Source organism: Musa acuminata, chromosome BXJ2-10 (assembly GCF_036884655.1).
Source record: "Musa acuminata AAA Group cultivar baxijiao chromosome BXJ2-10, Cavendish_Baxijiao_AAA, whole genome shotgun sequence".
Lineage (NCBI taxonomy): Eukaryota > Viridiplantae > Streptophyta > Magnoliopsida > Zingiberales > Musaceae > Musa > Musa acuminata.
The window spans coordinates 28,220,490-28,236,242 of NC_088347.1; the positions used below are offsets into that span (position 1 = coordinate 28,220,490).

A 15,753-nucleotide genomic window follows, 5' to 3' on the forward strand; every position below is an offset into this window, starting at 1 on the left:
TCCTCTATTTGGTGTGAAACAATTCTTAAGATCTGCCATGTGCATGATACTAGTTTCATCAGATGTTTTCTATAATCTAGTCATGAGAATGTCATACAAACAAGGAGGCAGTCGGTTTCAATCAGACAGCCGATTGTATTTGATGATAAACATCAGTAACACTTCCTGAACATCAACTAAAGCTTAGAGTCGAATACTGTTTTACTCATGTACATTAGCCACGGGATTCCTGAATCCAGAAGCAGATATAAGCACAGTTGATAATGTTAGTGTGAACTAATTAGGAAGAAAGTTGAACTTTGTCGGTCTTGTCGATGTACTCCATAAACCTCTTACGTTCAGAATAGCCAAATGGAAAAGTTGACAATCAAACATATCGTTATCCAACATCACCGTGCCTTTAGCCCCAACAAACAAAGGCTCCAATCCCTGCAAATGAGAACAAATCGGTAAGAGTATCACTAAATTGATTACAACACAGGAGCTCCTGACAATGAGATAATCTCAACATGTTACCTCGATGGAAATGTTCCATCATCGAAGGATATGAAGGGGTAAGATTTCTTCTCTGTAGGGAATGTGTTAATGGAAGCTCCCTGTCAAATGAATTAGGATTTCATCAATTGTAGAGAAAGAGAGAGAGAGAGAGAGAGAGAGAGAGAGCAATGAAGCAACTCACCAGAATGGTCCTTCGATCTCCAGTAACCAATGTGTCTATGAAGCGATGATCAATGCTATTTGCAACTGACACTAGCATCCATGGCACAACATCACCTACCGTGCCACGACCACTATGCCTATTATTGCCACCATAGGCTAATGTGAGAATCCTCTTCTTATCGCGTGGCACGCACCAATGGCTATCGGCTCCTCGAAGTATTCACTCGCATGGTCGCTACTGATCGAGATGGAGATGTTGTCCACCCCATCTGTGATCGCGTGGTCAAAGGCAACCAACAAGTCTTCGCCTGCAAACCCCACTAGCCAACAGACTTTGTACACCGCAAGCTTAGTAGAAGGCGCTATGCCTCTGGTTGTCCCTCCGGTGAGGCTGTACAGCTAACAATGTGCACATTTCTTCTGGCCACAATTGAGGCAGTATAGGTGCCATGGCCATTGTAGTCCCGTGGAGAAGCTTCTTGAGTCGTGTCGTTGTAGCTGTTGAAGTAGCGTGTTCCAATAATTTTGCTAGCAAAACACAACTGGTCTTAAAAGCGTGCTTGATGCAAGCAATAACAGAGATGATGAACAAGAGTTGAGGAGATACGTACTTGTTGCATTTAAAGTTCTCACAAGAGCCCTTCCATCTTCTCTACGAAGTTCCAAATCCTTTATTGCTAAAAGATGCAGATTCCAGCAAGATACAAGTCCCAATCACACCAACGATGACATCTCTTTCCAATAGCAAATTTCGTTTCATGCTCTGAACGACATTTAAGAGAGAGAGAGAGAGAGAGAGAGAGAGAGAGAGAGAGAGAGAGAGAAAGACTACCAGCTAGAATTATGGTGAAAAGTATGATTATATCAAGCATACATGGTCAAGTGCAAACAATATATGTATGATAATAACTGAGAGTGCTTATTTCTTGCTCCCACTCCAACTAATCACTGAGATTATAGTAATATCCTTACATGCTAATACTAGGCTTAAGCATGAGATCTTCTATCAGAAAGTTAACACTGTAAGGTAACTAGACAAATGGATGCAACAAATAACTACAAGCTTAAGTAGTACAAATATAGATAGTGGTAGTCTAGATAATCTCCATATCTTAAACGTTCAGCTCTAACCATCATTTTCTTACCTAAGCGCTCCTCAAGAAGATACATTGAACATGTGAAAAGCAGATCCATAGGAGGCCAATGATGCATAATAATGGCCTGCAATTATGATAATGGCATTTTTTACCTAACGACCTGACAAATTCATGAGTCAGATCGTGGTGGCAGATTGGGTTAAATTTTATCAGGCATGTGGCTGCTCGACAGCAGGGAGGTTCAACCTGCCAAAAGCTTATCCCAACAAAACTAAAGGTAACTCACTGGTTACATAGTTCGGTCCAGAAAAAGAATAAAGAAATCTTAATCTGCTGCTTCAATTGCATAGGGTATGGGTCAGACTATGTACACTTGCTACCCATCTCCACTCAACCCAATGGTTGTGACTTCTGATTAGCCTAAATGTCCAATGAACAGAATGTATATACTCCAATGTGAAGGAATTTAAGGCTTCACCCTATTCCAAAAGGAAAAAAAGAAAAAAAAAAAAAGGTCAATCAGGATATCTTGCATCATGTGATCAAATACATAGTCATGATGATAAAAATAATTAAATGTGGATTCTAAGCATCCAAGCCTTTGGAGAAGGCTCGTGAAGATCAAAATCCTTGGTCCATCTGACACCCACACGTTTTCAGTGACAAAACAACCCATGAACAAGCAATATGGTCTAAGCACATGCATAGGAACATGCTTGGAAAGAAAAAATCGATGGTGACATTGGTGCTGAAGTGGACTAATTACATTAAGAGATTGATTGATTCTTGGCTTTCTTATTAATTAGAGATAAAGGATTTGAAAATAATTGTTTTGTCACACACTCCTCCCAACCAAATCATATTGTAAAGATCTACAACTTATTTGGACTAAAATATGCTCTTACCTGCATGATGTTCATTAGTCAATATTATGAAGTATTCCCTTTAAACAAGCCAGATTGGAATATCTGAAGTCAAAAAGATCAATTATAATTCCACCTTACTGTTAATTTAGTCCATTTCAATTAACTATATGTTAAGTAGTTCGATGCTGTGATCACCTCAAGTCACCAAAAATAACATTTGAAGAAAGAAATAGCCAGGTATAAAATGTATACAAACATCAAATATCGAACTGTGTTATGCTCGGCACAATATCCGTGACAAGCATATCATCATCCAAGGATGTGCGTCCATTTTAAACTTAATTAAAAGAATCATTTCATTAACAAACATATCATCCAGAAACCAGTTCTTTAACAAGGGTATTGCCTTTAGTAAATTTTTTATCAAAATTAGAAAGGTAAGAATTCAAACTTTATGCATGAGAAAAAGGTAAAACTGTAAAACTATGTTTCTGCAATAGAAAGAATCATTTCATCATCCCAAACAATATTAATCAATGATATGCAAAAAGTACCTTCGTAATCTTATCTTTGAAAAAAATGGGCATTCGAATTTAACAAATATACCATTACTCATGAAAATTTGAGAAGGGAGACTACATACAGTATACTTAGTTTCTGCTTTTCCCCAACCACTGCATCAGGTCTGGAACGATCAAGTGTGCGCACACCTAATAATGCATCAATCTCCTAAAGCCAGAAATACAAAGCTTTAGGAAATAATTAACAAGAAAAATCTAGTTGGAAAATTCGTATAAAATTAAGCCTTGTCATCAAGGCCCATTCTATAGAATACATTCCGCAAATGTCCAGCAGGTGAAGTGGGCCAGCATCTAAAACATAAAGTAAAAGTAAGATGCTAGGATAACAAGAAAGATCTCAACAAAATCTGTGAGAAGCATTATAATCACAATATTTATAGACATAATATACCCCCACCCTATTCATAACAGCCATCAACCATCTAGCATGAAAATCCACATTTTTTGCATAGAAATGTACAAAATATAATCTATAGCTAACTCTGTCTTTAAGTAATTGTGAAGATGATGATAAGCTGCATGTAGATAATGTCTTTTGTACAATTTGGTAGGATAAGTTTCAATTTATTGCCGAAGAAAGTCAAATTTTCAAAGTGTTCTAAGATACCTATTACATACGAACCTAACTTTATTATGAATCATGTTTTTGTTTATCCATCAAATAAACTTACATGAGTATATATAAAATTATTGTCCTAACATATAAAATGACCTATATAAATCATTTCATAAACAAAGGGCATGACTCGTATTTCATAAATTATTATCCTAACTTCATAAATGCATTTGATTAAAATTAACAGGTTTATTAATCTTATTTTATATCTCTGCTCTTGATTGCATATTGAAATATCAATCGATACAAAGGGCATGAAGGGTGTTGTTTCGGGGTTCCCAAGCAAAACCTACAACCCAACATGATGAGAACTTTAAATGCAACAAGTACGCACCTCCTCAACACTCGTTCATCATCTCAGTTATTGCTTGCTTGAAGCACGCTACTGAGACCAGCTGTGTTGTGCTAGCAAAATCATTGGAACATGTTACTTCAACAGCTACAATGACACAACTCATGAAGCTTCTCCATGGGACCATGATAGCCATGGCACCCACACTATCTCAATTATGGCCGAAAGAAGCGTCCACGACATTAGCCTGTATGGCCTTACCGGAGGGACAACCAGAGGCACAGTGCCTTCTACAAGGCTTGCAGTGTACAAAGTCTGCTAGGTAACGAGGTGTGTAAGGGAAGACTTGTTAATTGCTTTCGACAACACGATCATGAATGCGGTGGACATTATCTCCATCTCGATCAATAGTGATCATGTGATAAAGAAGGGGATTCTCACGTCAATCTATAGCGACAACGAACATGCAATGGTTGTGACATGGTAGGTAATGTTGCGCCATAGATGCTAATGTCATCTGCAAGTAGCATCAATCGCAGCTTCATATAAACATTGGTTATTGGAGATTGAAGGACCATTGTAGTGAGTTGTTTCAGCTCTCTCTCTCTCTCTCTCTCTCTCTACAATTGATGAAAGTTCTGATTCATTTGACATGGAGTTTCCATCAACACAGAAGAAACATTACCCCTTCATATACTTTGGTGATGGGACATTTCTACCAAGGTAGCACGCTGAGATCATCTCATTGTCAGGAGCTCCTGTGAGTTGTAATCAATTGAGCAATCTCTTATTGATTTGCTCTCATTTGCAAGAACTACACTCAACTGGGCAAGGATTTGGTGAAAGGCAAGATAGTTCTCTCTTGATCCCCTTATGATGGATCAAGGCTTTTGCTTGCTAGGGTTGAAGGTGCGATGATGTTGGATAACAGGACACTTGATTATTCATGCTCATTCCCTCTCCCAGCTTTTCTAGTTGGCTACTCCGAAGGCAAGAGGGCTGATGGTGTACATCAACAAGACCAAGTAAGTCGGACTCTCTTCTAAACTAGTTCACATAATCATCACCAACTGTGCTTATATCTGCTTCTGGATTCCGGAATCCCGTGGCTAATACACACAAGAGTGAAACAGTGTTTGACTCTAAAGCTCCAATTATTGCTTCCTTCTAATCCAGAGGGCCCAACATGATCACATCCAACATCTTGAAGGTGACAATATCCATGAGAAATTAAATTTATTAGAACCTGCATTACATTCAATGAGAAATAATTTGTTATAAAGTTAAGTTGATAAAAAGCAATGTCAAAAACAATGATATTCTGAATAGCATACAAGAAAACTTCTACCGACTCAACCAAATGTAATAAGATTTATGAGCAATCACCAGGAGCACATAAATAGGGTATGATGAACCCAACCTTATTGCCCCACAGACATTCAAAACAGAAGCAAGAATAATAATGCCAGTATGTGACTGCAGTAATTATCATAGCAACGTAAATAAGCCATCATCTACAACAAAAAATTTCATCGAATTAATCTGGATGTATTTGTTCAAAGGGAAGAAACCACATCTTTTTTTAAAATAAATTTTCACTCGTCCCACTGAACACACTTTAAAATCTGCCACTGTTAGCAGGTTGATGACTACAAACTAGAAAGAAGAAAGTAAGATTCCTATGTATTTTATATAAACTCAGTTTGTTGAGCCTCTATTTGCTGCAATAAAGCAATACATCAGTGACTAAGCGCGAAAACACCTAATGATGTTCTGAAAATGTATTAAAAGCAACCACATTGCTTGCTGTTGAACACCAACTACAAGCATTAGAGCAAACAGGTAATGTACCTATAACCCCATATAGCAATCAGAGTTCCTTTTATGATTCGTTTGGAATTTCTGAGAAAAAACAACAACAACTACCTTGCAGAAGAACACTTGCTACAGTGCGTCTATATAGGGATACAATAGAAAGGAAGGACTAAAGAGAAGCACCTGGATCTCGGGAAAGGACATGCGACTGGCGACGGTGGGGCCGGCGTCGGAGACGAGGCGGCAGACCGAGACGACGTAACCGGGGTTGTACTTCATGTGGAGGGTGATCGGCCAGCGGATCTTGGTGTCGCCACCGACGTGGTTGAACTGGAAACCCATGAGGGCCTCCACGAGCGCCCTCTTCCCGTCGGTCTGGTGCCCCACCACCAGCACCGCCGGTACGTCGAAGGGCGTCTCGAACTCCTGCGCCAGCCCGTGGAGCTAGCTCGTTGTACTCCTCGTAGAGCTTCCCGGAGTCCTCCTCCTCCTCCTTCACCGCCGCCTCTTGGCATCGTCTCCTCATCGCGCCAACCAAGAGATGAGGTGGCGGTGAGTCACGGGCGCGAAACGCACGCAAACCCTAATTTTGTATTCTGGATAACGAAAGATACCAGAAAATACTTTTGCGACAGCACACGCACTTACGGAGGGCATGAAAGGTCAATAAATTAATCCATCATTTATACCATCAGGTCAATTTTGACTAATGAAATTAAAATTAATTGGATTAACAATTTAAGCTTAAAAGGTTATTAGTTATCTCATGGAATCACTAATAATTTTAAAATCGACTTAATTATATATTGAGCATGAGAGGAAGTGGCTATATGAAATCACCACTAAATCTTATTAGGGTTTGACTCCGAGCCGTATTGACCGACAGCAAGAGATCATAAAGCCTAATGCCCAATGTCAATGGCGTAAGAGAAGAGTCAATGGATATATAAGAAAGTGCACTAATTGTGCATCGCCATAGAACGATAGTATTTCTTAAAAGTAACATCCTGTAGGAGACAAATAATTCTTGTTGGGTTGTTTTATTGTTGATCCCAATCCTGCAAAAGAAAAAGGAGGATTGCATTAGACAGTTGATAAATATAATAATATTGTATCAGGCATTATGGAAATAGATCTCAACCGATTGAAATCGTAGAAATAGATGACACAATTCATTGTTCTTACTGAACAAAGGCATTACATCTATCTACAATAACAAGTCCAATTGGATCGATAAAGAACGCTGACATCTGCATCTGCATTGTGGGCTCTACTGAGGCTAGAAATCGCTATGGTCGGACGAGATAAGAACTCAACTGCTCATTTATCTCTCTAAACTTCTCCTTCAGCCGCTGTAACTGCAAGCAGCATATCTAAGTTAGCGAACGACAGAAGCATCATGACATTTGTGGTAGGTCAAAAGCCAATACCCGTTTCAATTCGATCTCCAATTCCCGCTTGCGCTGTCCGAGAGAGTGGCGTAGCTGAGTTATGTCAAAAATTTGGTCCAAGTCATCTCCAAATGCAGATTCCAGGTCTTCCCACAGAAGGGCTGGCAACTTGTCGACAACCGGCATCAGGAAGAAGCAATTGAACTGCAGAATAAATGTTGGGAGTTGGATAAGAGTTAAAAATCATGGTAATGACTAGCATCAACATCATTTCAAGTGAGCCACAAATTTTCACGCAGCTGAATCTACCAAGTTACCATGAAAAAAAGAACATAGGAGAGGCATTATTTGGGATAAGAATGTGAAGCTTAACAAGTGTTGTTGCATGTTGAAAGAAATTCTATACCAACCACGATATCTTTGTAAGATAGTAGGCAGATAATGCATTTATTGTTATAATCATTTTGAATGCACAATAATAAATCATCACAGTGAAAATGACAACAAGCTCTAGATAGTAGTAAATGATCGAATGGCACAGCATATGACTGGTTTCTACAGCAGCTCTAGAGTTTAGATCAACAGCATGTAATATAAGTCACCAAGTCATCAATCGGGCAAAATTAAATTTGACAATTTTTCACCAAAAGCAAACCGAATATATACTTACAGACCTTTAATTCTGTAGATACCAGAAAATGCTCCTTGATCCCATGAAAAATTTGATATACCAAGGCATAAACAATTCTTTCAGATGAAGGAGCCAGTCTTCGGTTCCACAGTGTGCTATCCAAAAGATCAACCAGCCTTGTTTCTGCTGTGGGATTGCATGGAATCGAGTCAGAACATGGGTTAGAATGGTTAGGTTTTGAATCTGGCTTCGATCTATCAGATTTGTTGTCATTCAGAGCCAAGTAATGTTCCTGTTGAACACCTGAAGAGATGGTGCTAGCGCTATACTGCTCTGAGCTAGCAAATGAGTCCAAAAATTGGCATAATCCAGCCCGATTCTGTAATTTTGAACATAGGGGTATGTAAAGGTGGAAAAATTAAAATTTGTCGAGTATGTCGATGGACTAAGCATTAACATCCAAACCTTGTTATGAAGAGACCAAGTGACATATCGTGTAGTGCTCACTAAGTCTTCCATACATCTGAATGCATACAAAAAATTGAGCTACATTAGTCTTTCAGCAAAGGGCACTTAAGGACATTAAACCATCTTTTAGAATTATTCTACATCAAATACTTGTGCATACTCGCACATGATCATACCAACAGCAACCTTTTTGTCATTTGGAGATATCAGTCTAGAGTGCAATCTGGCTACATAATAATAGCCTCCAGGTCGGAACGGTTGCAGAACAAAATTTAGAAACAGGAACATGTGCGAAAGCTCGAAAACATGATTAACCAACAAATATCTTCTCAGCTGCCGAGATCGGGAGAATAAATAAATATTCGAAAGGTATGAGCAAAATTACTTTTCACGACATGATCGTTCAGTCGATTCAGCAAAATTATTAAAGGCTGTCTCAACACGTCTCAGAAATACTTCATGGCCACTAAGATACTCTCCATCTTTCTGTTGAAAGTCTATGATTAGTTTTATGAGCAAATATCAACATATACCATCATGCAGAAATTTAGGAAGACCCTTACCTGCAACAGATACATGGAAATAGGCAGTAGCCTCTTCAAAATGTATAGAAGCCTAAAGCCCAACTGTCAGAAGAAAGGCAACACCGAAGTTTTAGATAAGGCCCAATAGTCCAAGTACCAAATAGAGACAAATTTGAGAAATTTAAGTGATAGTTTTCTCTAATTACCATATGTTGAAACTGAAATATGTATGTGCAAATAAGCATAACAAGCATTATATTCTTCTGAAAGACAAGTGAGGTCAGTTCAGAATGTGCATGCAGGAAGGATAAGCGTCTGATCCTCCATACTTTATTCAACAAGAATGTCAAACGGAATACAGATGGAATTTATTCCTTGAACCCAAAGCATGGATAGCTCCAATACAGGGAATTAAATCAAGACAATAGAAGTAACTAGTCCTGAAACTTGGTAAAATACAGGTGGATGTCTTCAGATAACCTGGTCAAAAAGAAATATATTAGCCAAGAATGTAGAACAGATCTTTATATATGTATGCTTATAATGTTTATATAATGCATATATGTGTATATATGGCCAAGTCTGTAAGGTCAATTCACAAGGATAGCAAGCCCACCTACAAATTTTAGCCCTCACAAACACGTGTAAGATGCAATCAGAAATTTGAGCACAATGCCTAAATTGAAGGCATACGGGAGGCTAAACAAGTCAGAAGTTACTAGGTTCTGCCCTATGTCACCAGCTAGATTTCCTGGTTTGATCATTCTTCATCAATGGTAGAAGACAGAACTCAGTACAAATACAAGGAAAAAGAAATAGAATGGCACTTAATCATGAACCTGATGAAGGAAAGGCTCAAAGGTATCACGAGCTTTGGCAACAGCAATTACGCAGGCAGTCCTAGGACAAAAGTTGAATAAAACATAGCTATTACATCAGAGAGATGAATGAGGTTAAACAACAAAAAAGTGAGAAAAACTAAGAAATACCTAGAGTAGTTTGTTCCATCATGAATGTCTTCAACTCCACATGCATTTACTATCTCCTCCCTAGTAATTGGAGGACACTTGACACCTCCAACAACAAGACGAAATTCTGCCATTGCACGATGGTATTGCGCACCGCCATAAAGACGCATTCCAGCATTCTGAGAAGGAGATATAAACAGGGTTATTAACCCAATAGTTTATATGTTATGCTGACCAGACCTTAAGTTGCAAGTGATGCCAGAAAGAAACTGAACATCTGAATGCAATCACAGATATTCTTGCATACAAATGCTATACTTATGAAGCATACACTTAACTACGTAGTTAAATTTCATCTAGTCAAAAAATTATTAAAAGTTGTGTTGCCACACACATTTAACAATACATTAAGGGTAAAAGACCAGAATCTACAAACCCCAGCATCCACTTACTTTTTTCCCCTCTCCTGCTGGCAGTCAGCCTCGTTTCAATAATATGCATGTCTGAGTTCAAATCTCATACTGAGGATCTAAGTTTAGCAAATTTAACTTGCTCAAAGAATAGCAGACAACATGCCATCTTTAGTAACTTCTATTTGTTACTTGATTAACATAGTATGGCACTTGTGTCAGACAAGTGATAAATCTGTTGTACCCTTACCGTGCCAAACTTTATGTTGTATAAATTGGTTCAAGACTCAAATAGCCTCAGAGAAGTAACATACTAGTTGAACAGTCAATTGGTCTCCCAGTGTATATAAAACAAAGAAAAACCTTGTTCTATCAAAAGCACCGAATTCCTTAAGGCATTTAGATCCTTATTCTATAATGGGTCGCCACTTGACGGTCACCCACTGTAACTACTTCTAGTGATACAGATAAAAGTTACATAATTGAATTCATTCTCTACCCATTCCCAAAAAATCAAGTAGCCCGTTTATCTATACCCAACTGATGACACATCAGAACCCAAAATTATGCAATTCATAGTGTAATAATAGATAGCGTACTCCCTTTGCAGGACAATTTTCAATACCGTGTTGTTGAATAGCTCTTGCATTTGATTCAATGTCATTATGGGTCATTATCCAACTTCCATAATTGACTTCAGGAACACGCAAGCTAGGTTTGCTTCTTGTTCAAGAACTTGGCCCAAATACTCGATCTCGATATCCTGAGACAACCCTGTTCTAATGACTGTAGATAACACTGTCCCAACATATTAGATGTAGTATTTGACATCCTATGCCTTTACTCCAAAGAAACCTCCTCATTACACACTCAGTTTCATTTGCAATAACACAAGCACCTTATAACATGATAGAAGATAAATTAGCATCATAAAAGAATGAGAAAGATGAGAAAAACATTTGGCATCATGAAGCAATCCTTTCCCAACATGCAAGCTTATTGTTCAAACATACTAATAGAAAATGGAGCATCACAGGGCCTCACTGGACCAGTTTGACTCTTCTCAGGACATGAAAAGGATAATATAACATCAAACAAAGGCAAACTTTCTTTGACCTGCAATGCTTAGTCCTCACTGAACCAATCTGACCCTCAGATCACACAATGGCAGAGAGTCTCACTGGGACATTGTGTGGTTAGTTTGAAATACTTAGTATTTCATCTTAATTGTGCGATTACAAAGATGTAAAATGCAGTTCATGAAATAAGATGATAACTGTATGCTAAACTCACATGCATGTTAATCTCACATATATAGACTAACAGGCTACAGCAGCAGAACTTACAGGCATCATCTTGTGTGGAAGCTGAAGACTGTCAGTTCCTGTAAAAGGTCCACCCATAGTCCTCTCATCCAGCAATGTTTCTCCTACAAATTGAGCAATTTAAATTTGCACAGGTGACATAATGAAGCATCGCTTTGTTTCAAAAGAACATCATGAAACATTCCTAATACTTATCATCATGAAACAGGCTACAGAGCATACCAAATTTATCAGGAGGTGCCACAACTGTGCCTTTCAATAACAAAGATAACTGAAAAGAAATTATGGATCAGCACAGCTCTTCATATGCATAATAAAATATGTCAAACATAGAAGTATATCAACAAACAGTGAGTTGGATAATCTTGTTTGTCTATTATCAATGTTTTTGTTGTTTTTATATTTGGAATTTTTTTTAAATAAATTGAATAACTGAAGAGAACCTTGGTCAAAAAAGAGTCATGGAATGCACGTCCCTTTTCCTTCAATTTTGCTTCATCCAAATTTCTGTAGACAAACATAACAAGAGTAAATAAAGAAAACATCAGGAAAGCCATTTCAACTGTCATATTTACTCCAAATTACTTTAGGTACGTGACAGACACAAAACAAAACAAAAAAACCTAGACTCCTAAGTTAATGAATCCACCCTATTTATAATAGTAGCTTGCAAAGATCGGAAAGCATTCAATGAAAAAACATAACATTGAAGTTTATCATCCTGTACTGCAATAAACCTCATCTTGACTCATCATAAACATAAACTTAAGTATTCACCTGAATTCTTGGTTAGTTTCACGTATTTTCCTCGTAGTGCTCCGAAGTTCCTTCTCCAAAAGTGGAATGATTAGTGGAACATTGTCCATATACCTTAGGAACATAGTTTCAGAAACAACATTAGAAGGTCCACATTACATCAATACTAGAAATAAGGATGAATAAATATTTGTACCTTTTCTGCAACAATTCTTCCAAAAATAATCTAAGGCTGCTCACACCTATTCTACTTCTTTCCTCCTTTGACAATGACCTACCTAGCTTTCCCTCTAAAGCCACAATATCTTCCATTTCTCTCAAACAGATGGCCTGCATTTAAAAGATATGAACAGAGAACAAGTATAAGCATCACATGTGGCCGTAGAATCTTCATGTAATGTTAGATAATACTCAGACAGTCATTTGATAAACAACATTCTCAACATAAAAAGGTCATGACCTAGATTCATAATTATTCGTGTGTGATAGATTCATGAAATATTATTTTAGTGATCTTCGTGGACACAAGAAACATAAACATTAACATATAAACATGTGCAACTCCAACACCAGGAACAGTACAAGTAGATCACATCCTCCGGTAAACAAATTTTGATGTGCAGAAATACAAAGATTGCATATAGAGAATTAAGTGGCATATAGAAAACAGAACTTTCTTAAACTCCTCATTGGATCGATAAATAGCTTCACTCCCAGAACCAACTCTCCCTGATGGCACAGAAGTGAAGAAGGGTGAACCACCTAACAAACAGCCATCCAATGTACAAGCAGGTGGTTTAAGAAAAACTTCAACATCTGAAGCCCGTGCAAACTGCAGAATTTTTGTGTCGAGCTTTGTGGATACAATGACAGTCCTTGAAAGCTCAGGATCAATCTGTATTAACCAAAGAAACCAAGTGACCAAATTTACTGTGACAGACTTAAGAGAATTCCAAATTTCAGAATGCAACAACTGCCAGACTGTGTGCTGAGTCATGGAACAAGTCAAATAAATGAGCAGCACAAACTACCAAAAGAAGATGGTACAGACTTGCATCACTATTCTGCGTGTTGTGGCATTACTCCAATCACTGCAATCTTCAAGGCATAAAATGATTAACTCTTTATGCTGCATTTTAGCTCGTACAAGTGCCTCCACTGCACGAGCTTGTCCCTGCAAAAAAGAAAAAAAGAAAGATCTCATCAAAGGGATGCAAAAAATTGTTAAATAGCATCAGCAGCTAGAAAGGCCAGCCGTGATTCTCAATCATGCATGTTTTTTTTTAGCTTAACATCACTTCATAATATTTGTGTGAAGTAACTCATAAAGAAGCAAAGTGGAAAATACACCTGTAAAGTTCGGTTCCTTCGACCTGGAGCTGGAATAATAAGACCCGGTGTATCAATGATGGTAAGATTTGGGCAGTACTTATACTCTATCCTAATAATGATTTCTTTTTCTGAAAACTGACAAGGATCACTCTCCAGCCTCATGTTTTCAGCTTCAATATAAGCCTGGAAGAAAACAAAGAATGAGCAATCACCAGGAGCACATAAATAGGGTATGAGGAACTCAACCTTATTGTCCCACAGGCATTCAAAACAGAAGCAAGAATAATAATGCCAGTATGTGACAGCAGTAATTATCTTAGCAAAGTATATAAGCCATTAGCTAAAAAAAAAAAAAAAAATCATTATCGAACTAATCTGGATGTATTTGTTCAAAGGGAAGAAACCACATCTTTTTTACATCAATTTTCACTCGTCCCACAGAACACGCTTTAAAATCTGCCACTGTTAGCAGGTTGATGACCACAAATTAATAAGAAGAAAGTAAGATTCTCCCCCATGAAGATAGTAAGTATTTTATATAAAACTCAGTTTCTTGAGCCTCCGTTTGCAGAAATAAAGCAATACATCAGTGACTAAGTGCGAAAACACCAAATGATGTTCTGAAAATGTATTAAGTGCAAACACATTGCTTACTGTCGAACACCAACTACAAGCATTAGAACAAACATGTAATGTACCTATAACCCCATATAGTAAACAGAGTTCTTTTTATGATTCGTTTGGAAATTCTGAGAAAATACAACAACAACTACCACCCAGCAGCAGCAACACTTGCTTCAATGCGTCTATATAGGGATACAATAGAAAGGAAGGACTAAAGAGAATCACCTGGATCTCGGGAAGGGACATGAGACTGGCGACGGCGGGGTCAGCGTCGCAAACGAGGCGGCAGACCGGGACGCGGTAACCGGGGTTGTACTTCATGTGAAGGGTGATCGGCCGGCGGGTCTTGGTGCCGCCGCCGACGTGGTTGAACTGGAAACCCATGAGGGCCTCCACGAGCGCGCTCTTCCCGTCGGTCTGGTGCCCCACCACCAGCACCGCCGGTACCTCGAAGGGCGTCTCGAACTCCTGTGCCAGCCCGTGGAGCTCGTTGTACGCCTCGTAGAGCTTCCCGGAGTCCGAAGAGGAGGATTCTTGTTCCTCCTCCTCATCCTCCTCCTCCTCCTCCTCCACCGCCGCCAGCGCGGCCGCCGCCTCTTCGCCTCCTCCGGCCTCACCCCTTTGGGCAGCTCCGCCCTTCCTCATGGCCTCCGGCGACGATTGGGAGTGAGAATACGGAATGGGGAAAGCAGGCAAGAGGAGGAGCGGCCGCACGGTCGAGCGATCGCGTGGGCGGGGATAAAAGCCGAAAAGAAGAAGAGGGGCGCGTCCAAGGAGATGAGGCCGCGCTGACTCACGGGCCAGTCATTCCGTGAAGGATCACCGTTCATCTAGTCTCCAGATGCTTCGAGATCCGTAAAAGGTCTGCGCGACCCTGATGGGTGATATCCATTTCCTTTCAGGATCGCCGTCCATCAGTGTCACAGATTGCGTTGAACCCACACATGCGAGCTTGATGGATCCTGTGGAGATCCGTGCAACATCCTGATAAGTGGCCCCGATGCCGCCAATTAAGTGCGAGTTGGTCGAGTCACACCATGTCGGGTTGACCACAGATCTGCTGTGCGATTCTATTGGTTGGGTCGGGACTCAAGTGAATTGGGTCCCCAATTGAGCCTATTTAAATGGAGTTCAAACTTAATTCCATAGAATAAGATCAAAATCATCATAAAAATATAAATATAAATGTTGAGATTAACACGAATTGTACACTACTAGTAGTATAACATAGCCACTTATTCAACGTAACTGTAATAGATCTTCTTTAACACATATCACGTATCTCAGGTATTATTTATTCATTTCCGTAGATAGATTTTTTCTACTTAAAATATCTCATCATATTTAATACTAAAATGATAATAATATCATTCATTATGATTTGAGATCATTGATTC

The 15,753-nt window shown here is 38.9% G+C and overlaps 2 protein-coding genes across 3 annotated transcripts; both read right to left on the bottom strand.

The window, feature by feature from the left end:
* Window positions 1-53: 53 nt before the first annotated feature.
* LOC135624931 (dynamin-like protein ARC5) lies at window positions 54-6,899 on the bottom strand. The gene is made up of 6 exons (XM_065129040.1): window positions 6,111-6,899; window positions 3,267-3,352; window positions 1,272-1,337; window positions 680-1,188; window positions 517-596; window positions 54-429 (listed from the first exon to the last, which is right to left on the bottom strand). Exons 1-3 carry the CDS (start codon window positions 6,267-6,269, stop codon window positions 1,313-1,315), a joined length of 270 nt encoding a protein of 89 aa, XP_064985112.1. The 5' UTR covers window positions 6,270-6,899; the 3' UTR covers window positions 54-429; window positions 517-596; window positions 680-1,188; window positions 1,272-1,312.
* Window positions 6,900-7,048: 149 nt separating this feature from the next.
* On the bottom strand, window positions 7,049-15,117 carry LOC135583729 (dynamin-like protein ARC5). 2 transcript variants are annotated; one of them, XM_065129036.1, is made up of 18 exons: window positions 14,582-15,117; window positions 13,751-13,915; window positions 13,452-13,574; window positions 13,074-13,295; window positions 12,597-12,730; window positions 12,422-12,514; window positions 12,088-12,151; window positions 11,867-11,915; window positions 11,666-11,748; window positions 9,931-10,088; window positions 9,781-9,841; window positions 8,981-9,043; window positions 8,803-8,903; window positions 8,415-8,472; window positions 8,253-8,328; window positions 7,993-8,135; window positions 7,358-7,522; window positions 7,049-7,285 (listed from the first exon to the last, which is right to left on the bottom strand). In XM_065129036.1, exons 1-18 carry the CDS (start codon window positions 14,999-15,001, stop codon window positions 7,217-7,219), a joined length of 2,247 nt encoding a protein of 748 aa, XP_064985108.1. In that variant the 5' UTR covers window positions 15,002-15,117; the 3' UTR covers window positions 7,049-7,216. The 2 variants fall into 2 exon arrangements, with proteins under 2 accessions (XP_064985108.1, XP_064985107.1); XM_065129035.1 differs by having other exon boundaries at window positions 7,993-8,328; window positions 14,582-15,116.
* Between the last annotated feature and the right edge of the window lie 636 nt (window positions 15,118-15,753).

Excerpts from the sequence above, each read along its gene's own strand:
- LOC135583729 (XM_065129035.1), bottom strand. The coding sequence starts at position 15,001 with ATGAGGAAGGGCGGAGCTGCCCAAAGGGGTGAGGCCGGAGGAGGCGAA. Across the intron at positions 11,916-12,087 it reads ATGACTCTTTTTTGACCAAG|TTATCTTTGTTATTGAAAGG; the intron begins GTTCTCTTCAGT and ends ATTTCTTTTCAG. Across the intron at positions 7,523-7,992 it reads TGGTATCTACAGAATTAAAG|TTCAATTGCTTCTTCCTGAT; the intron begins GTCTGTAAGTAT and ends TTTATTCTGCAG.
- LOC135624931 (XM_065129040.1), bottom strand. The coding sequence starts at position 6,269 with ATGGGTTTCCAGTTCAACCACGTCGGTGGCGACACCAAGATCCGCTGG. Across the intron at positions 3,353-6,110 it reads TGTCCTTTCCCGAGATCCAG|GAGATTGATGCATTATTAGG; the intron begins GTGCTTCTCTTT and ends TTCTGGCTTTAG. Across the intron at positions 1,338-3,266 it reads AAGCAGAAACTAAGTATACT|CAATAAAGGATTTGGAACTT; the intron begins GTATGTAGTCTC and ends TGCATCTTTTAG.